The sequence below is a fragment of the Pipistrellus hanaki genome (assembly GCF_964339955.1).
Source record: "Pipistrellus hanaki genome assembly, chromosome: 14".
Taxonomy (NCBI): domain Eukaryota; kingdom Metazoa; phylum Chordata; class Mammalia; order Chiroptera; family Vespertilionidae; genus Pipistrellus; species Pipistrellus hanaki.
Genome location: NC_140516.1, coordinates 48,919,863 through 48,942,450, shown reverse-complemented (window position 1 = coordinate 48,942,450; position 22,588 = coordinate 48,919,863). Strand labels below are relative to the sequence as shown.

The 22,588-nt window shown below is 41.7% G+C and overlaps 1 protein-coding gene across 3 annotated transcripts in view; it reads left to right on the top strand.

Annotated features, from left to right (window-relative positions):
* The first annotated feature begins 6,691 nt into the window (after positions 1-6,691).
* The window catches only part of RAB11FIP2 (RAB11 family interacting protein 2), a 36,329-nt gene continuing 20,432 nt past the window's right edge, over positions 6,692-22,588 (top strand). Inside the window, exons 1-4 of one of the 3 annotated variants that reach the window (XM_084904521.1) lie at positions 6,692-7,066; positions 12,489-12,931; positions 14,069-14,537; positions 15,243-15,362. In XM_084904521.1, coding sequence (XP_084760647.1) covers positions 6,717-7,066; positions 12,489-12,931; positions 14,069-14,537; positions 15,243-15,345 — 1,365 coding nt within the window. In that variant the 5' untranslated portion in view covers positions 6,692-6,716 and the 3' untranslated portion in view covers positions 15,346-15,362. Of the gene's footprint in view, positions 7,067-12,488; positions 12,932-14,068; positions 14,538-15,242; positions 15,363-22,588 lie in introns of those variants that run through there. The other 2 variants (XM_084904520.1, XM_084904522.1) reach the window with 2 other exon arrangements.

Genomic DNA, 22,588 nt, shown 5'->3' with positions numbered 1-22,588 from the left:
TCTCTCTTTCCTCCCTTCCTCTCTGAAATCCAATATATATATATATATATATATATATATATATATATATATATATATATATATATATTATGAAGCCTGGTCAGTGTAGCTCAGTGGTTGAGCATAGACCCATGAACCAGGAGATCAGGGTTCAATTCCAGGTGAGGGCATATGTCCAGGTTGCAGGCTCGATCCCCAGTAGGGGGTGAGCAGGAGGCAGCCGAACAATGATTCTCTCTCATTATTGATGTTTCTCTCTCTCCCTCTAAAAATCAATAAAACTATATTTTAAAAATAAATAAAATATGTGGCCCATAGACTTTTAATTTCCTTTCTTCCCTATTATATGCAATGCATTGTGTGGGTGATGCTACCTTTGCAAAGAAAAATGAAATAATAAATATTGGATACATTTACCATTTTGAAGTCTATAAGAAAAGGTTTATAAACATTTGTACTCCGAAACCAAAAACTTACCTACTTTGATTTCATCAAACTATAAACTCATGCAAATTTAATATCGAGAATTTTGAAATTCTTGTCCAGACCGGTCAGGAAGGAAAATTTGATGCCAGAGTGACACTCCGTCTTGACATTTTGTTGTTGCTTCTTATTAAATAATCTTTAAGTTGGCGTCTTACAAATAGATGCTTCTTTGCTGTTCGGGATGGGCTTTCCCCAAGGTGTGAAATTAGTTCTATGCCAAAGCAACGATGGGATAGTTCTCTCAATAACATTTTCCAGACATGTTTGGAGACTCTTGCTCTTTGGAGGCGGTCCAGAAGAGCAGAGTGAGAAATATTTATAGCATATGAGTGTAATAAAAAATGTAATTATGAATAAATAATACATTAAACTGGTAGGACATCATTTACATTAGATCATAGGAATGAATATCAAAAAATACAGGCAATATTTTTGAAAAAACAACCAGCAGTGAAAAATTTAGTTATAATAGAAACCAGACACTCCAAAATAATTTGTGGTTTACTTAATTCTTACCGTTCATCCTATGTTCTTTTGAATAAGCTGGAGGAAGGCACCCGAGTAACTACCTCAGCTGTTTCTGATTTTCATCCTGAGTTTTCAGTGCAATGAAAACGCGAGTCCATATAACCGAAAGAGATGGCATGTCATTTTTAGAAATTTAGATTCCCCCCAAATGTAAATACCCATTAAAAAGAAGTGCATTACAATAAATGAGTGTATCTCCAAATTGTCTCATTATTTCTGGGCAAACAAGAATTGCATATAAATTCTGAATAAAGGACTATCACATTGCATCTTATGGGTTCTGCAATATGCACTCACAGAAAATCATTACAGCAACAAAACCAGCTGCATGTAATAGAAAGCAAATGATTTACAATGTTACTATGAGAAACTACTTTATTTCATATTATCATAAAAAGAGCAGAACTGGGTATTTGCATGACAAACAGAAGAATCCAGGAAATTCCAAACGCAGCTTAGTGTTGTGTTGTTGGTTTTTTTGTTTTGTTTTGTTTTGTTTTTTAATAGGTATTAATGCTGGAAGGTGATTTAAAAGCCTTCTCCTCTAGAGAATATTAGCAATTATAATTTGCAGTCATTATTAGTCTAACCACTGAAAGAAAAACATCCACGGACATGAATAGGATGTAGAAAGAAATACTTGGAGTCATGTGGGCTTCTATCACACCGCAGAGCTTACATGTAGTGAATTCTGAACCCTTTATTTCATTTCGGCTGAGAGGTAGAATGCATTTTGTTGCTAAAGGAAGCTTGACCTTGAAATTTGAGTCACGGCATGATTGGTCCCTGGCCCTTGATGCATGTATGCGAAACAGATCTGCGCAATTCTGACATAGCAGATCGTGTGGGTCTGTCCAGTGGTTTCTTAGTCATTTGCACACCTTTCTGGGGAAGGTGAAATTCTCAGAGGTTTCTCTGGTGTCTCTCTGATGACAGGAGGTTCAGAAAATTGCCTCAGACCTTTGCCTGGAGTCCCCTGACCTGCTAGTCTGCTGCTTCTGTTGCTGCTCCAAACCAGCATGGCGCATGGCACTGGGGAGCTGTGGGACCTTGCTCACTTTTAAAGTCCCTCTTGGGAAACAAGATACAAGTGGTAACTGCTTTCGGAGGCCCAAATCAAGCTGGAGGTGCTATGAACAATTTGCCCAATTCTCATGGGAAGGGAGAGGAGAGGTCTTGAAGACAGTCAAAAATATCCAACAAGCTTGATCTGCACCAATCGCCTTTTCCTTTTCCTTTTCCATGGCCAGTGAAATCTTTGTCAGGTCCAGCTCTTGATCAATTGGGTTCTTCCAAAATTCTTTATTCTTTGCATTAAATTTGGCATTTATTTCCTTCCTCCCTACTCTCTATCTTGAAATGGCAAAGCTGAGAATGGACCCCGGGCAGTAAGTCTGGTTCTACTAGCTGCTGCCTGAAACCAGGAGGAAGGCTATAGGGTACTGGGCATTACTAGCAATAAGAAACACAGAAGTGCCCTAGCTGGTTTGGCTCAGTGGATAGAGCATCGGCCTGCAGACCCTTAACTCAATTAAGGGTCCTGGGTTTGATTCCAGCCAAGGGCACATGCCTAGGTTGTAGGCTCTATCACCAGTAGGGAGGGTGCAGGAGACAGCTGATAAGTGATTTTCTCTCATCATTGATGTCTCTTTCTCTCTCTCTCTCTCCCTCTTCCGTCCTGTCTGATGCTTGATTCCAGATCTTATGTAGCTGCCATGATTTTCACTAAGAGCCAGTGAGATATTGGACTCAACGAACCTGCTTTTACTCTCTTAACAAATAATAATTTAAAAGAACAACCCACTTTGTTAAAGGAAACCACTTCACTTTTACAATACAATCCTGAATTCTATTTAGCTCTTTAGTTGTTGATTTCCTTCCCTAGGGCCAAAATATACTCTTTTCTTTTTCTGGCTTGCAAACATGAATTCATATCTCCCGAGCTTGCCAGAGAGTAAAACTAAACAGTTTTGGCTTTGGCCAGGTTTTAGGAAAACGGAGAAGAAATGTAGGTGTTACAGGAAGAGACATAATCCCAGTTGGTCAGCCCTTGCCTTCAGAGTATTCCCTAAATCGTGTTGCAGTATGTTATTGTGTTGCTGTGAACTACCACTGCCAACTTCCACCCCAGAGATGGCTACATTTCAGAGATGAGTGAACCGATACTTGTAAACAGGCTTATAATCATTAATCAAGCTTACCAAACAATGTGAGCTCTTTAGAAGCACACATCCTCTATTATAACTAATTGCCGATTGTTTATTTAATTACGACCTTTAATAGAGACAAGAAGACTTGTAAAACGCAATGGATAAAAATTCCCCACTTCACTAAATTTGTTTTCCTGATGCCTACTGCGTTTTTGTAGGTCTCAAGTATCCAGTGTCTTCTCTCTGGGGGTGCTGGCTGAAGTTCCACCGTTTGACTATACCAATGCACGCTCTAAAAATTAAAAATTCCTAAAGAAGGTTTTTCATTAAAATTGACAACTGCCCACTCTGGGGTCCAGATGCTATACTCATGATATGATGATTTTGTTCTGTTTGCCATACCTTTTCAGATACTGGCTCTTGATGATGGGAAATTCTGCCTCTCTTTGTACATTTTTACGGCAAACTTTTATTAGAATGGCCTAAAACCAGGTCTTCCCATTCTTGGTGGTGTCTAGCTCAGGGTTATTCAAGTTGGGTTTGCTGAAGATCTTGGTAGTAAAGATGAATCCATTGGCCCTTTTTGAAGTGCCTACTTCATGCAGAACTCACACCAGCCACTGTGTGTAAACAGCACTAAAGATTCCAATAAGAAAAGGAAATTTAATAAACGCCAGTGGGTCCCTGAAAGAATATGCTGGAATCTCGGTGGTCTTTGAGGCCTGTGTTATTTATGCAAATGTGTCCCCTTCTTACCCCTCAAAGGTTTTTAAACTATCTGGTTGCTTTTCTGTCACACATAGTACACTGGACCCTAACATACCTTCATTCAAAAAATACTTAATGAAAAGATCTTCAGTTTTTTAGAGTTTCATGTACTGCAGCTAGTAATCTGTAGACATGATGATGCTAAAACAAAAACAAACAAACAAACAAACAAAAAAACCATGGAGAACATAAATGAATTCCTTAAATGAAAAACTTTTAAACGGTGCCTGAAAGTAATAAGCACAAAACTGATTACTTTTATAGCCATTTTAAGTTGGAAAATTGTATGCACATCTATCATATTGTTTTACTCTCAAAATTAGTCAAAGAAAGAAAAAGCATAGTCATTCAACAAACCGAGTGCCTACTGCTAGCTAGCTCTGTGAAGTGATTGATCCTGGGTACACGAGGCAACCCAAAGGACTTAGACTTTCTCTGGGAAAATAAGACATGAATGGAAACAAAAACGATAAAGGTAGTATAAAAAAGTCTCTCATAATTGAGAAATGGGTGGGCAAAGGGAAATTTAGAAGTATAATATGTGCCATACTATGCTAGGAAACATACATTATCTCAGAATACTTTTCCCAGCTCTGCACCAGCTATTTTGTCTACCTAAATTCCTTGCCTCAGGAAGCTGAGTGGCCACCAAGGACTAGATCCTGACTTCCTGGCAGAGCTAAAACATCAAGCAAGGCTCCTGACTCATCAGCCGTTACCCATAGATCAGGCTGGTGTGGGAAAAGCACAGTGTTAACATATCCCCATTTTCTTAACAAAGTCCACTTCATTCCAGCAGCCGATGGGGGATATGGGGCAGGGAGCGAGGGGTGAGGTGGGGCGGGGCTCAGGCCTTGCCCTTAGGAGCAGCTAAGGCATTGTTTGTGCTTTTGGCGAAGCTGTTGGCTTTTCTTAGTTGATGGTATGTGACCAGAATGGTCTCTGGGCTTGACTTCAGAAACCGGATAGTCTACCAGACTACGAGTGTCCCACAGGATCCTTTTGACATTGAGTCCACAGAGTCACAATGGAGTCTTAGACATGAATTTTCTTATTATCCACACAGAAACCGAAGCTCAGCCTGGATGGAACTGGAGAGCATTATGCTGAGTGAAATAAGCCAGTCAATGAAAGAAAAACACCACACAATCTCACTCATTTATGGATAATAAAGAACATTATAACCCGATGAACGAGAAGATAGATATAGAGGCAGTAAAGCATCAAACAGACTGTCAAATTACAGAGGGAAGGTTGTGGAGGGATGGGGGAGATAAGCGATCAACTGAAGGACTTGTATGCATGCATATAAGCATAACCAATGGACGCAAGACACTGGCTGGGGGTGAGGGCATGTATGGGAGTGGGGGGGACAGTGGGAATATATGTACACATGTAATACCTTAATCAAAATGAAAACAAAAAACTGAGGCTCGGGGAGGGGAAATGACTGGACCAAGGCGACACAGACGGATGGTGGCCGGAAACAGGCCTGATGACTCCAGCCCAATGCCTCCCCTCCAGTTATCTTTATTCATCCCTGTGTTAGTTTCGGAATTATCTGCACCCCTCTCTCACTTTCCTTGTGTGCGTGTGTGTGTGTGTGTGTGTGGGGGGGGGTGAGGAAGAGGAGGGGAATCATTCCAATCCATTAACAGCCTTTTATTTTATTATTTTATTTTATTTTATTTCAGAAGAAGAAGAGGGGATAAGCGGTTGAGAAAACTGTTTTCAGTTGGGGACTGATTCATTCCATCCCTGTTTATGGAAGGTCGGCTCTGTGCCAGGCACAAGGTATCCGGGACACAGCAAAGACGGCTCCCAAAGACGGAAACGGGGTCTCTCTGCATCTGGCCGGGCTCCCAGGGGCGGCCCCGAGTCCCCGGAGCCCAGCGCGGCGGCCGGCGGCCCGGAGGACCCAGCCCCGGAGCGTCCCGCCTGGGAAGCCAGCGGGCTCCGCGCGCCCTCGGTCGCCACGGCAACCAGGGCGGCGCTGACCCCCGACCCCGCCCGGCCCCGCCCCGTCGCGTCCCCGGGCGCAGCGTGGAGAGGGGCACCCGGAAGTGCCGCCGCCCCCACCGCCCGTCCGCTGCCCGGAGCCGCCGGCCCGGCCCGGCCGAGCCCGGTGCCCGCCGCCCCGGTGCCCGCCGCCGGCCCCGGGCCCGCTCCGCCCGCCGCGCCCCGCCCCGCCCGCCCCGCCGCGGGGAGGAGCCGAGCGCGGGAGGCGGAGGCGGGAGAGGCTGCGAGAGGGAGCGAGGCCTCCCGGCCGCGGGCGGTTCGTATTACCGGGGTCCGAGGAGGAGGAGCCCGGCGGGCCGGGGGCGAGCCCGGGGCGGGCGGACGGGGGGCGCGAGGGGCCGCCTGGCCCGGAGGAGGCGGGCGGGGCCGGGGCTGCGGACCGGGCCGGGCGGGGCGCCTCCCCCTCCGCAGCCCTCCGCCCGCGCCCCGGAGGCCCGGCCTCACCTGCCCGCAGGCCCGGGAGCCGCCGCCGCCGCCGCCGCCGCCGCCGCCGCCGCCGCCGCCGCCGCCGCCGCCGCCGAGGGCCCGTCCCCGGGGCCGGCGGGGCGTGAAGGTGCGGCCGGGGCCGGGGATGCTGGGCCCCTGCGCCTCTGAGGACAGGGCGCCCCCAGCGCGGCCGCGTCCCCGCCCCCGGGCTGCCCCCCGGGAGGGGCGGCCCCTGGCCCTCAGCCCCCCGGGAAGCCGGGCCGCCCAGTGCCCTTAGGGATGCGGTGACCGGGCCCCGCCGCCTGCGCTGGGGGAAACGGGGGGCCGGGGGAGCCAGGGATGCTGTCCGAGCAAGCCCAGAAGTGGTTCCCGACCCACGTGCAGGTCACCGTGCTCCAGGCCAGGGGCCTCAGGCCGAAGGGCAAGAGCGGCACCAATGACACGTACACCATCATCCAGCTGGGCAAGGAGAAGTACTCCACGTCCGTGGCCGAGAAGAGCCTGGAGCCGGTCTGGAGGGAGGAGGCCTCCTTCGAGCTGCCCGGCCTGCTGGTGCGGGGCAGCCCCGACAAGCTCGTCCTCCTCCTGGTGGTGATGCACCGGTCCCTGGTGGGGCTGGACAAGTTCCTGGGGCAGGTGGCAGTCAACCTCAATGACGTCTTTGAGGACAAACAAAGGAGGAAAACCGAGTAAGTGACGTCATTTGCTTTGACTTTGGGGGCGCTTCGCTGTGTATGGATGGATTTTTTTTCTGTTCTTGGAAATTATTGGTCTCTGTGGGGCGTTGGTTTTCTTTGGAGGAGGATGTGACCCAGTTTTAAGCGCCCCAGCTGCATGGCTGGGAAGTTAAAAATAGCCCTGGAGAAGAAACATTTTTTTCTTTTAAATGGAGTCTTCAGGTGGTCCCTTCCTCTCATTTGTTCCCAGTACTCACCTTAAACAGTTGAATACTTTGCACTGGACTGTAAGTCGATGGACATGGTTTCTTATGAGAAGACTGGGTCGCAGTGTTGACCGGCTCAAACAGCACGTGTGTAAATGGCTGTCTTTAAACACTACACATTTCCAGGAAACGGAATAGCGGAAAACCGAATCTGCCAGTATGAGGTCACATAGAAGGTTGGCCTCTGAGGCTGTGAGAGAGACAGGATCACACTGAGCGCTCAGTACGTCATTTCAGCATTGTAACCACAGGGGCCTTTATTGGAACGCAACCGCTTTTTCAGGTTACCCACGTCTCGATGGTGCCTGAAGCTGTTCACAGAGAAAGAGTTTTGAAAGTATGTGCACACATCCTCAACTCGAACACACCAGCATTTTCCTTTGAACTTCCAGTCTTCTTGGAGCTGCTGTGTCACTGCAGAGTTACTTCTGCAAAACCAGTGCGTTTAGATCAGAGCGAACGTCAGATTGGAGACAGTGATTCCATTCTTGTGATGAGATGGTGTAATGATATCTCCAATGAAAATGTGGCCTTTGATAGATGACTTTAGCTCAGGCTAAGTATATTCTAATTTTAAAAACCATGATATGAGTTAACGCTAGGGTGTTAGGTCTCACATTGAAAAGTAGTTTGTTTTTCAGAGCTCGGTATTTCACCCCTTCCTCCAACACAACTTTTCTGTTCTGAGAAAACATTATAATTGATGGAATTAATAAGAGACCAGTATAGGTTGAATTTATGAGAGGAATTGAAATTTCCAAAGTAGCTTTGCTGTTTATTTCAGTGATAACTAAAATTTAGTTATGCTTTTAGAAACTTTTGCATAATGATAACTTTCTTGACAGGTTAATTTCTTATTTTAAAGTGACCACCCCTTGTTTTTTGTTTTTGTTTTTGTTTTTCTATGCATTTCTTCAAGCTTTTCTTGATTGGAATTTTAATTTTAATTTTAAAAAGTTTTCCATCAGATCTGGACCTAAGACTGAATGCACAGGGTAAAAGGGTGGAGAGATAAGAAATACTAGGCATGTAAGACAAACAAAGGTAAATATTTAGACTAGGTAAGGATATGAAAACATTGTGAGGGAAAGGGCATTTAAAAGTATAAGGTTGAGTATATGTCAGTGATTTTAATAAAACTGTTTGATACCTACCAAGTGGCATTTAGTTTCCTCTCAGGGATTTCTCCAATTTAAATTGAAAATGGATAATTATCAAATAACTTGTTTCACATGACCAGTTTTGGATGCCACTGTATAATATTCAAGGTGTTTTGAGTGAACTTGGAAGTATATTGTTCTCACTGCATTGACAGTACTTCTGCGATGAATGCTGTGTTACAGGCCTCCCTCAAATGTACATTTTCCAAGGGAGAGGAGGCCCCACTGTGAACCCAGAGATTCTGAGGATGAAATAAGCTTTTAAACTTTCTCTTTGCTTTACTCCTTATTTTTGGCAACATCACAATTCTAAACCATTTCGCTGTAAACAGTCATACTGAGGCCGCCCTGAGGAAATTCTCTGTTGGCTACTATATAAAATGGGTTAGAACTTTTTTGGGGAAACACTTTAAAACGTTATCAACAGGGCTTGCGTTGTTATTGCATTCGAAGCGATTTTCATGTTATTAAACCCCTACCATTTTCTTTCTTTGTGGATAAACAGGGACTACATATTAGATGAGGTATCTTTTATTGGTAATATTTCTTGGTTTTTAATATATTTAATAGTTTCCTTTTGCAGCACAGCTGTGCCTGTGGCACAGTGAGAGACAGACTTGAGTCACTGGTGTATTGCAAGAAAGATGTTTAATATTCTGCACATTGCTGAGCCTTGTCAGCTATTCCCAAGTGCTTTTTAGAAAACTGGTCTGAAGGATGAAGGTTACCAGCTGAGCTAGAAGTCCCATGAAACTGCTGGTCTGACACTCTTTACTTCTGACACTGAGGACAAGTATTTACAGCTTGTCTTCCAGTTGTGTCGTGATGGGCAAAGAAGTGTGATAGCTAAGACGATTATTTTACTTCTTTTCATACCTTGAAGTTAAATACCTTTTTTTTTTTTTTAAAGGAGGGCTGTGGGAAGGGGCCTGTGGCAGAACACTTTGAGCGGAGCCTGGAAAAAGAACTGTGCCTCCCCCTTTCATGGGTGTCTGGGTTGGTTCTGGCACGAGATTTAAGGAAATAATACAATGTTTAATAATAGAATGGTAAAATTGTTCATGCTGTTATGTAATATCTATTGATTTAATTTTTTTTTCTTTTTTTTTTACAACAGAAGTGGGTGATGTTGACTTTTTTTTTTTAATGCTCATGAAAAGTAATAACAATCAGAGTCCCCAGAGTTGGGTATGACTCAAACACATGCCGTTTTTAGGACTTTGGTGTGTGTCTCTGCAGTGCACCTGCGCCCTGGCCTCTGGCACCCTCACTGCCAATCTCGTCCCATTTCTGACCACACAGCACCAATTGCTTGGGAATAGTTCCCACATGTGTGGTGCTTTTTGAACATGGACCCGTGCCCACTAAAAATTGAACAGAGGCCATATACAGTTTAAATCCAGCACTCAAGAGGTGAAAAAAAAAAAAAAAAATCAGCCATTAATCCACTAAGCCCCAAATGCTATGTCTTCATTTTGTCTGTTAGAAGCCTGGGAAAACAAGTTTTATCTCGGGGGCGATTTTTGAAGGTCTCATTAAGACTTCCCTTTCAAAACAAAGCACCTCTAGTTATTTGTCATGCCTGGGTTTTAAATTAGTATAGTTCCAGTTCTTTGCAGTATTTTCGGGAGGAAACTGGGAAAGACAATACTAGTATTTACAGGTTGTATTCAAGCACTGACTTGCTTTATTCTTTAAAGCTCATCCAAGTCGTTAGTGTTCCCCACAAAAAAGCAAAACAATGCAACACACACACACACACACATAGACATACGCACACAGTGTATTACAGCTTGGTTGCTTTAAAATACAGTCCTAGAAATAAGTCAGTGGACATTTATTTAGTGCAAGGTGAGCTGAGCTGCCTGCATGGAGCTTACACTCTGGTGTAGAATGCATTGCCTTCGTTGGCTGTTGATTAAATAGAGTGCCTGTAACATATGACCAGCTGTGGTTTTAATCTTATTAGCATATATGGTTCATCAAATATGGGAGAACTTCTGTTTTCGTGCAGATGTTATTCATCAGCTTTGGATATTTTCTTTATTGACTTGAACTTGACATTGGACGTTACTTATATTCTCTGTGCCTCATTTTAATCATCTCTGAAATAAGGATGTTAAAGTAGAAGATTTACTTGGCTTATTAGTAAAATTCTATGAATTTTGATTACCTTTACCACCTTTTATTTATTGGGTTATTGTTTTACTTTTTTCTCCGTTTGCTTTGACTTGTTACGCATGTGGAAATCCTACATTCTTGGTTTCTTTTTGCCTTGTTTTGGTATATTTCTAACAAAGTGTATTCACCTGTTTTCTGTCAAGCCTGAGATGTTGCTGAATATTTCTGCAGTATCATTCACCAGAAGTGTTCCTCCCCCATTGAAAATGATTCTATTTTCCAAATTCTAAGTTAGTAACTGGATATATAACCTTGTCTCATTTCCAGACTTTTCGAGTGCCCAGGTGTGTTCAAGATTCTGTTTTCCAGAGTTTATTGCTGTCAGGTCCAACCTCGGCATCTTCAGATTTTGCCATTTGCCTCAGATAAAAGGATTTTCTCAGTTTAGTGCAGTGGTCAGCACATGCGGCTCTCGAGCCGCGGTTTGCCGCTCTGTTGACTAATGAGTTTGCCGACCACTGCTTTAGGGTATCAGGTTGATGCTTTCTATTATGAGATATTCTTTTATTTTAAAAGTTGCTTGTTTGGGTGAAGCTAGATCTTAATTGACTGGATTGCTTCACGTTAACTAAGAAAAGATTTCTCTTGCATGTTACCTGCTAAAGTGTAGCTGGTATGGAGGTTCTGTGCCCGTTTTCTCTCCTGCCTGGAAAGACCAGTCTTCCCGTGCGGTACAGGAAATATACCTTCTTCTGGCACATCCTGTTAGCAACAGTGAGAGAAAGCACTAATGTGAAATTAGACCAGAGCTCCTTTGTACCTAGGAAAATTTGTTACACTTGATCAGAGCTGTGTTTAAATAATAACCCGTGTGCAGGAATGCATATTATGCTTCATTGTTCATTAATGTGAAAACATTGTCGAGACTGTCTTCTCGACTGGATTTTGCAGTTTGTTGGCTGTTTGCCCTACAGAATGATCACTTGTGACACTGACAACTGGAGACTTTCTCATGGACAAAAATACTGTGGACAAAAGCAAAATAAACTCTGTTTCTTATACATCATGTAACAGTGGGCAATGTCACACAGCGAGCTGCCTAACAGCATAAGATTTGGCTCCAATTAAAATAATTTTTATTCAGTATTGTCACAGTAGCAATAGTAAATGAAACAAAGATTCCAGCAGGAAGTATTTAGGCTTTGTTTTTTCTTTAGAAACTCTTTATGAGATTTATTACTATTTGTCACTTCCTGCCTTTTATTCATTTTGCATTTTTTATTCAGGAAAAGGCTTTGGCCATTATATATTAATCTAAATTACATCATATGCAATTTTCATGATTAAAAAGTCACATGTAGTGGGCTCCAATATTAACAAAATTACTTTAATCGTCTTTATGGAAGAAATTTGGGGATGGAACTAAATGTTTATTACTTTATTAAAAAATGTGGCCATTAGCATTTTTATAGTGCCTCAAAATGGTTTGTATCAATGAATTCTTTCAAAGTCTGTACTTGAATGTCTTTTAATTTTAAAAAAACGTTTTTAGGCCCTTAGCAACACTTACCCCAGCTGGAAACATAACAGCTCTCAATGGTAAGAATCTTTTATGTGAATGATTTTCAAATCATGAAAGAAAAGTTTATCTGAAATCCTTCTCAAACTTACTGAAAACCTACTTCTTCAGTATACATCACATCCCAGAGATGGTGGTAAGTTGTAATAACTGACAGTGAGTAAAACCAGTAGTACTCTCTGGGACAAATCTCCTCCATTACATAGCTTCGTGGGCACTAGCTTTGCCCGAGAAGATATTTGTATGTAGCCACGCTTGATGTCCTCTTATCGTTACATGTTACAACCCAGTTTTTCCTTCTCTTTAAGGTGGTTTAGATTAGAATCCAAACAAGGAAAAAGAGCCAAAAACAGGGGTGAGATAAAGGTCAATATCCAGTTCATGAGGAACAATATGACAGCAAGCATGTTTGACTTATCCATGAAGGACAAAACCAGATCGCCTTTTGCAAAATTAAAAGATAAGATGAAAGGTAGAAAAAACGATGGGACATTCTCCGATACGTCTTCTGCAATCATTCCAAGTTCCCATGTGACGGATGCCAATGCCGAGTTTTCCAGTGGTGAGATGCAGCTGAAATCTAAACCGAAAAAGCCTTTCCTTCTGGGGCCTCAGCGGCTCTCCTCTGCGCACTCGATGTCTGACCTAATGGGGGCCCATGTGTCGGCGGAGAAGCTGAAGCCTGGCCCGGCGGGGCCAGCGCATCTCCTCGGCCGCCAGGCAGAGCCCTTCGGAGCCGTGCCCGAGAGTGGTGAGTGAGCGTTCTTGCTAAGGGCATCCGCAGTGCCCTTTAAACAACTGAAACCCTCTTTAGTTGTTTAAAGTTTAACTTCTAAAACTAAAAAATAAAAATTACAGTTTCTTGGTAGTGTTTTCTAAAGGTAGTGATCAGCTGTTTATTGAATACCTACAATCCTCAAAATTGGTAATTTTATTAAGGACAGAGCCTGTCTGCATTCAGTATTAGGTGATGATAAGAAAATGAGACCCAGTCACTTTTCATGGCCTGGCTTCATTTTTTAAAATAATTTTTTTAAAATATATTTTTTATTGATTTTTTTACCGAGAGGAATAGAGACTTAGAAACATTGATGAGAGAGGAACATCGATCAGCTGCCTCCTGCACACCCCCTACCTGGGATGTGCCCGCAACCAATGTACATGCCCTTGACCGGAATGGAACCTGGGACCTTTCAGTCCACAGGCCGAGGCTCTATCCACTGAGCCAAACTGGTTTCAACTTTTTAAAATAATTTTTTATTGATGGAATGATTATAGAGAGAGAGGGGAAGGGGGAGAGAGAGAGAGAGAAACATTGATTTGTTGTTCTGCTTGTTGATGCGTTCATTGGTTGATTCTTGTATGTGCCCTGACGAGGGATCAAACCCGAAACCTTGGTGTGTAGGGACAACCCTCTAATCAACTGAGCTACGGGCCAGGGCTTGGCTTCATTTTTTCTGTTGCTTCTCCTGTCTGGAAAACCTGAAGCATAAGTGAATATTCCATTTAATCAGAACGTTTCTAGGAAAAAACTTATGTTCATAAGAAAGAAAGTAAATTTAATACTAAGGATGAAAAAAAAGTCTTTGAGAATTACAGCACTATCCTGACAAGCAGAACCTCTAAGCTTTGACATTCTAGTTTGTTATTTTTCTTTCTGAGCTGAGTAAATTTCTGATTGTCTAGCAATATACTAATTATTATTAGCCTACATACTCTAGATTGCTATATCATAGCATTTTTGGGTTGTTTTCTTTGGTTATTTTAAAGGTTAAAGCTTTAAATAGCTAATTGCGCTCCTTCTAAAAGCAGCAGTGTGCACACAGGATGTGTCACAGTGTGAGGTAATGTGTCACTGATTATGCACTGACTACAAAATTATTTGCAGGAAGTCTCAAATCTCCACACAGAAGAACATTAAGCTTTGATACCTCTAAAATGAACCAGCCTGACCGCAGTGTGGATGAAGGCGCCCCATCTTTCGGAAGACAAAACGACCCATTTACAAACGTGACGGCTTCCTTACCCCAAAAATTTGCAACACTGCCAAGGAAGAAAAATCCATTTGAAGAAAGTTGTGAATCCTGGGATAGCAGCATGACTTTATTTTCAAAATCAATTGAAGCAAGAAAAGAAAATAAGAGAGAGAAAAGGGAGAAAGTTAGCCTATTTGAAAGAGTGACCGGAAAGAAAGATAGCAGAAGGGCTGATAAACTCAACAATGGGGCAGCCGAGAGCCCCTGTGACTTGAAATCACCTAATGCGTTTAGTGAAAATCGTCAGGACTATTTTGATTATGAGTCAACTAATCCGTTTACAACAAAATTCAGGGCTTCAAATCTAATGCCATCTTCACGGTAAGCTTCGCCTGGGGTAAGTTTGTGCTATTTGAGAAGTATTGTCCTTGAAAGAATCAAATACCCTTCTAAAAAATACTTGAATATTCCAAAGTCCTTTTATTTTACTTGAAAAAAATGTTTATCTTATTTTTCTAATTAATTATGGATTCAGACAATGTTGCAAACATCTTTGGATTTGAACTTTTGATCTTGGAAGGATGAAAGATTCTTATTCCTTACCCTAGTTTATTTTGAAGTAGGGGACCAATAGCAGCCCGTTTATTATTTATTCTGCAATAAATACTGGCTTAGGTATTAATGGTTTTCATAATAGGTGTTAACTGTCCTCATCAAATGGCTGGGTGGAAGTCGTTTTATTTGTGAATGTTTATTGGGATTCAGGGACCCCTGTTGGGCACTATAAATACATAAAAAAATAGCTATATAACCATTTATAGTCATAGAAATAATTACTATAATGAAGACTAGATTTGGAAAACATGAGTTCTCAGTTGTATAATGGTACTTTTTCCATTTCTTAGTACAAGTTGGAACTATACACCTTTAAGATTATGGATTGTGCAGAAATGAAAGATGGAATAGCCAATTAAGGAATCTCAAATAAAGAATAAGATGAATCTATTGTGACTTATTATAGAAATGCATGGTAGGATGTTTGCTGTGTAACATGGCATTTTTCCCCCGAGGCGCTCATGTATGCAGACCTGAGTGGGAATCCTGGCAGAGTAGCTCTGTGACCTCTGTGAACCTCAGCATCCCTGCCTTTGGAACAAAAGAATTCCTGCTTGGTAGGACTGAGTGCTGATAAGTGATAAATAAAGTATAAGGTACAAGGCCAGGCTCCAAATAGGGAACCCATAATGGTGGCTGCTGTTACGTTGTATAGACTGCTGTGTCATATTTTATTTAAACAGTGCTTAATTTTGTCCCACAATAAATGTAAACTGCAGCATTGACAGTTAGCCCCTTAGGCGGTGCTCTCCCACCTCTCCATCATCGAACAGATCATTGAAACATGCACTTAAACCTTTCAGAGGGAAGTGTGTATTTTCTTTTCTTTCATTAATGGGTATTTGCTGTGGCTTTAGAAAGTCTTGGTCACTTTTCTTTATAGACTATAGAGAAAAAATTCATTTTTATCTTATGGCATTAATATTTTAATAATAGTTTTGATATGCTATTCTCAAATATTTTATTTTGGGATTTTACATAGTGTACTTTACATATTGCATTAAGTCCTAAATTATGGGGGTAAATAGAAATCCATTTGCATTTTTTTCCCTTCTTTTACTGAACTTTTTTTGAAGAAGATTGTTGAAAACAACTGTCCAAGATAACTTAGAGAGTGGGTAAGTTAGAGTGAAAGAAAATGGGAAATGGTAGAAGAATGTTTTGAATTATGGCAGCCTATGGAAGATAGGTGTCCTCAAAGCTTCACTTGCCCTACGCTTGGACCAGTACATGGACTGCCATTGGTTTCAAAAGTGAGTGTGGCATTTTGCCAGATTGAGGCTTTGTTTTTGGGTTACTTCAGTATTAATGCATTTTCTTTAAAAATTAGAGCTGTTTCACGTTATATGTATAAAATGATTGCAAGCATATAAAAAAAACAATAGATTTTAAAATCTTAAGACTTTCTCTTTTTTATATTCTCTTAATATTTTGTGAGGACAGAAACATTTGCAGGCTTTTGGGAAGTTACTCTTTTTGTGGCAAAAATCACCTTTATGGTAAATTTAGAACATTTACCATAGAGTAGCTCTAGTTAATAAGATTGAATATAAACAGATCGAGGGAGAGCATGCCATTCACATTTGGGGGAAGGGAATTTGGGAGAATACGGGTGGGGGTAGTTTTGTCTTTACAAAACAGCACATGCCTATTTATCGTCCAGTATCATCCCTCAGTTAGAGGGGACATTTTAGATTTCTCACATTAGCATCTACAACAAGTGCCTTTTGAAGCTATGGACTCACATCACTAGGACGCATGCTGTGCATTTTTCTCAGTAGTGCTAAAGAGATCTCTCTGCAGAGTTTCCTGGACTCCTGTGACTGACGTTGTGGGAATGGGGACAGAGTTAGGGTGGGAATGGGGTCAGAGTTAGGGTGGGAATGGGGACAGAGTTAGGGTGGGAATGGGGACAGAGTTAGGGTGGGAATGGGGACAGAGTTAGGGTAAGGTCTATGGCCGTGGTGCTGGGTTTGTTCTCTGGGTCAGCTGGCTCACCTGTGCTGTTACCTCTGAGTGAGTAATGCATACAATTACAACAGGAGAAGTTTCTTAATCCAGAAATTTCTAAAGCACCGAGAAATACTTTCTCAGAAGTTCGAGCTTTCATTTCTTAGTGTCAGTAAAATCCACCTGAAGAAATCACCTTGTAAATCACAGAAATCCTGTATTTTGCTTCTGTTTCTGGAATAGATCCCATGGTCTTGCATAGAAGTGGTAAGAAAATGAGTTAGGGTTTTTGTGGGGTTACTTCAACAGAGAACAGGGCCCTTTGAACCACTTTTCCCACAGGTGACTCAGTCTCCATCCTCTTCAGGCCCCTCTTGGAGGCTTCTCCTCTTGGAGGGAGGTAGTGATGCAGAATTTCCCTACTCCTCTGACCTTCCCTGGCATCACGTTCCCTACCAGACCAGTCCCTCTGTCCCCTCCCACCACCATGAACAATCTGAGGGCAGTGCCTGCATTTCATTCACCTTTCTGTCCTTAATCTCCCGCATGACGTTTAGTAGGTAGTAGGTGTTAGAAAAGCACTTTAGAATAACTCAACACAGTGGAATAGACGGATTTCCTAAAAGGCTACTTCCACTCCCCTAGTCTCCTGCTTGCCGCTCAGCGTGGGCTGTGAAGATCTTTCTGATAGGCTGAAAGTGGACCCATGAAGGCAAATGTGTGCGTGTTTATGCACAGCCAAACATCATTAAAACCTAAGTGAGCTTCTGAGGACTATGAAAACTTAACATTCAGCAGCACATTTCTGGAGTTTATTAGGAACGCTGGGTTAGTTAGGATAGGGTACCACCAATAGTGGCTAATCACAGCAGAGCTTTATTGTTCATTGTTGTCACAGCCTAGTTCACTAAGCTGGGATGAGAGGTGTGCTGTGCTCCATACAGTAATTCAGGAGCCAGGCCCCTCCTGGTGAAGCCCTCCTTCCATACGTGACCTCCAGGTCATGCAGAGGGGGAGAGAGTGGAGGGTCACATGTGGGACATCCTTAGTGCCGGGCCTGGCAGTGGTGTGCAGGCTTCCCATATGTCCCATTGGCCAAAGCTCAGTCCTGGCCCGACCTCAGTGCAGCCAGTTAAGAAATCCGGGTTAGCTGTGCCTCTGGGGAAGCTGAATTGGGGGTGGGGAGTTCGCAGTTCTGTTTGCTGCAGATGCCAGTTCTAAGAAGTCTGCATGCTAACACTTGGCATGCTGCAAAACTCCTTCTGCGTGCTGCAAAACTCCTACTACGTGCACAGGTACATGAAAGTACAGTTGGAATTATCAGCTCATTTACTGACAGTGAGTTGTTTGTGTTTTAAAATTGCTTCTACTCTTGCTTCTTCATTGTAAATCACAGGTAGTTTAGCATCATCAGTATCAACTAATTTGGTATATGATTAACCCTACAGTTTGTAAAGCTCTGCTTTTTTGCATCAGCAGAATATCGTTTAAAAAAAAACAAATATACCTAGATGTTTGTTATACCATTTTCAATAATGTGTTCACACCCATTTTTTTCTTTAATACTGCGCTGTTTTTCCACTGAAACGTGCAAGTGGGCAGTGTGTTCACTAAATGACATCCCAGATATTTCTTTTTAACAAATACACAGAATAGACCCCATTGGATAAGAACCTGTGACCAAGTTCTGGGTTCTTGGAGAATTAGCGGAAGAGATGTACAGTATTTCCAGGGCTTGTCCATGAACATCTCCTCCACACTCGTCCATATTGTCTCTCCAGACCTAAACTGGTTGGCAAACCAGACTCGGGGCCCCCAGCTGACTTGCTACCTGTTTCTGGGAATAACGTTTTCTTGGAGCACATATCGCCTACCGTGTTTCCCCGAAAATAAGACATCCTCCGAAAATAAGACCTAGCGCATGGAAAGATAAGACATCCCCTGAAAATAAGATCTAGCGCAACTTTGGGAGAAAAAATTAATATAAGACACTGTCTTATTTTCGGGGAAACAGGGTAGTAGTTTATGGCTACTCTTATGCTAGTTGAATAGTATAGACTGTTTGGTCTGCATCTTATTAAAAATATTTATTATTTTTTTAACAGAAATAGTTTGCTGAGGCCTGTGCTAGCTGAAGGGATACCTTTGAGAAGGGCAGATTCATAAGATAGGAGCAAGCTGCGTCCCTGAGTGCATGGAAGGCCACTAACCAAGGACACCCATCGCGCCCTGCCTGAATGATGATCTCTCAGAGCATTAAATTACTGCAATTTTTATTTATTTATTATAGCACTTAGTGTTATTACTATTTAGCACGTAGGGCACAGGAGTCACCGTACCTTTTCTGTTCAAGAAAGCCTCCTTCAAAAAAGCTAAGGACCACTCATTTGCAACACCAAACTCTGCTTTCTGTTTTTCAAGACTTACTGTATTTTAGGCTTTTCTCAACTGTACAACTTCTACTGTTTGTCCTCTCTGTTCTTGGGAAGTTAATGTTCTTACCTCTCTACCCTGAGGCCCTGTAAGCCTCCCCATCTCCATTCTTTGGCTCAGTGGTAGAATGTACTCTTTAAAAAAAAAAATCAATCATTATTGTTTAAAGTATTGCATTAGTCTCCTTTCCCCCCTATTGACCTCTCCCTCACCATCTCCTCCCCCGTCCCCTTCCCGGCCCCCTCCCCCACTGTCTGTGTCCATTGGTTTTGCTCATCTGCATGCATACAAGTCCTCTGGTGGTGGTTCTACCTCCTCACTCCCGCCTTTCCTCAAGCCTGTCTATCCTTGATGCTAAAAACTCTGCAATTCCTATACTTGTTCTTGATCAGTAATGTGATGTTTCCCTTCTTTGGATTTCTGCTGATCCTGGAGGACATAATTGTTGCACCATGTTGTTTATTGTGTCTGGGTCTTAGTCTTCCTAAGCTAAGTATATAAGCTTCTGAGTTGGGCTGAGTCTTTAGTGCCCATAGAATCCAGAGCAGGGCGTGTCCTCAGTGCTAAGCACCAAGAGTTCTGGGGATTTTTAAAAACTACGACTTGTTGGGGTCCTACCTCAGACTGAATTAGAATCTTTAGTGAATGGGTCTGAAATAAAAATCAACATTTTAAAAACTTCCCACTGGTTCTCAGTTGTAAACATTGCTGATCTAAATTAAATCATCTGTTTCACAAGTACGTAATGATGAATAGGAATCAGGACTGTTTGTGTCCTCACAACTGAACAGACAACTTGGGCACACTAGCTTTGCTCACAGGGTCTCACTGAGGGAGAGGGCACGGTAAGATCAGCTTGGCGAAACCAGGGAAGCGGAGAGGAGTGTGAGCTTTGGCCGAATAGCTAAGGAACATCTGAGTTATAGGAGGCATTGAAGGCCGGGCAGAAATGTCCGACTATTAAATATTGATGACATCGACTGGTGAATTATTTCTCAGAATTCAGGAGGGGCTGCAGAAGACCTGGTTAAGGGAATTAATTAATATAGGAGAAAATTGGTTGTGTATATCTTCTCCTGAAATTTAAATAATGCAGTTAGTAACATAGGCATACCGTGAGAGATGCGCTAATATTTAATGTTAGAGGAGAAGCTTATTGGAGAGCTCGAACTTATGGGAGATATTTTTACCAGATAATTTTGTTTGGGAATATCCCTCTGTTTGTGACTGGCACAAAGAACATTCTTTTCCACCTCACTGTGTTGTAAGTACCACGTAGCAAACTCTTAGTTGCTCTATGATAACTTAGTGGTATGTTTTATAATATTATTTTAGAATTATTGATTTTATCAGAGCACATATGCATCTATTTCCATATGCAGTGTTTGTTGTGCACAAACACATCTACTTAGCTGATGAGCTAGGCCGATCAGTTATTTTTTAGGGCAGTACAGAAATAGTGTCCCAGATCAAGACCTCGTATTTATCACTGATATTTTACCGTTTTGCATGACAAGTATGCCTTTGACCTTTGGGGTCAGGTTGACCTACTTCCCTCTTTCTCTTCTTTCTTCCTTTCCTTTTTTCCTTCTCTAGCCAATTCCTGTCTATGGTTTTATCAAACATTTCTTAGAAGCTATAAAAATTGGTTACCTAGACTGCATTTAAATGTGTTTTTAATTTTCAAAAAAAAAAAAAATCACCATAGGCTTAAAGTAAGTAACCATTGTTATAAAGTTATATAGCATGTCCATAAAAAAATGATGACTGTTTACTGTAAGCTTATGTTTTAAAAGTTATAGTAAACAAATGATCCTAAAGAAAAGATTCTATTCTTAGTTTTAAAACCTTCTTTTTATAGTGCTCCTTATGGAGATTCTTTTCTTGTATAAGTTTAAAGCTCTGTCTTTGGCATAATAAACCTTAAGACATACAAGGTTTATTTTAATAGCAATATTTTTGTTCCTATTTGTCTAATATTGGAAAAAATTGGCCTGACATTCATGGCAGGCTGTAAATCTTTTACACAACTGAAAATTTGTAGCCTTATTTATGAGGTAGAAAATAAAAACTTTGAGATGATTTTTTAGATCCATTAATCCATTAATGCCCGGGGATTTACAGAATGTATCCCATGAAGCCATGACTGGCAACATGAAGCATGCAGTGTGATTAGTTCCCACTAACTAGAACTTTATGTTAACTCCCCAGATACTACTTGAAACTTTGTGGTCCTTTGTGGTCCTAATACTCATTATAATAGTCTCATTAATTGGCACATCTCCCAATGGGTTAATTTGCAGATACCTACCATGCCGTCCTTTGGCTAACTCACTAATGCAAATTGATATTTATAGACGTAAAAATTGAAAACAAAAAAAGCTCTAGAACAAAAAAGACAAACTTTGCTAAGTTGTTATTTTGAGCTGAGAGACAGATGCAGAAAGACTCTGTGAGAGAAGAAAACAAGCCAAAAAAAAAAAAAAAATCCACAAAAACTACTGTAGGCTAATAAACTGATGTGAAAATTTCTCAATTTACAGCGCTTGACAGGTGCTAAAAGAAAAGCATCTTTAATTTTAATGTGTTGTTAGGACCTCTTTAGAGAGACTGTACAAGTTATTAACAAGGTCCTCTGAGACAGGAGACGGGTAATTAACAAGACCTATGGAGATATAGTTTAGGTAATTAACGAGCTCTTAGGTACTGGACACAGGATAACACATAGTGAGTCCAATAGTTAAAGAGAACAGGTTGTTATGATATGATCAAATACAAGATATGGCGTGGAAGTGCTCCTGAGGTTTCTGATAGGAAAGTATTAAAATTATATTCCAGTGACCCCAGCTCACCAAGTCTTGTGAATCAATATGTAATTTTTAATATATTTTTTGACAAGATTATTTCTGTGTCAAATCCAACAAACAGGAAAGCTTCTTATGAGTAGATTAATAATCTTTGTTAATTGTCATTAGTGAACATTTGGATTTTAAGAATAATACATTGGAAAGACAAAAATTATATGATTCTATTGTACATTGTTTTGGATATTTATTGTTCTATTTTTTCCCTCTGGCCCGCTGTTTAAAATTGCCTATTCCAAGTTAACCTTCCTTTTCTTATCCACGTGAAAGCTGTCAGGATCCAGGACTGAACAGAGACTACCCTTCAGACATTGGTTTTTCACAGTACGCACGGCTCCTCCAGGCGTGCTCCTGTGGTACCTTCAAGTCTGAGACTTGTTTGTCCCAATTTCAAATATTTGATCTAGTTATTTCCTGTGTGAATTTGAAATGTTGGGGTGTGAATCGAGTTTTGATTCAGAAAACATCTACATCGGCAAACCCTTATTATTATAAACATTTTATATTCTACTAGAGGCCCGGTCCACAAATTCGTTCTTGGATGGGGTCCCTCAGTCTGGCCGCAATAGG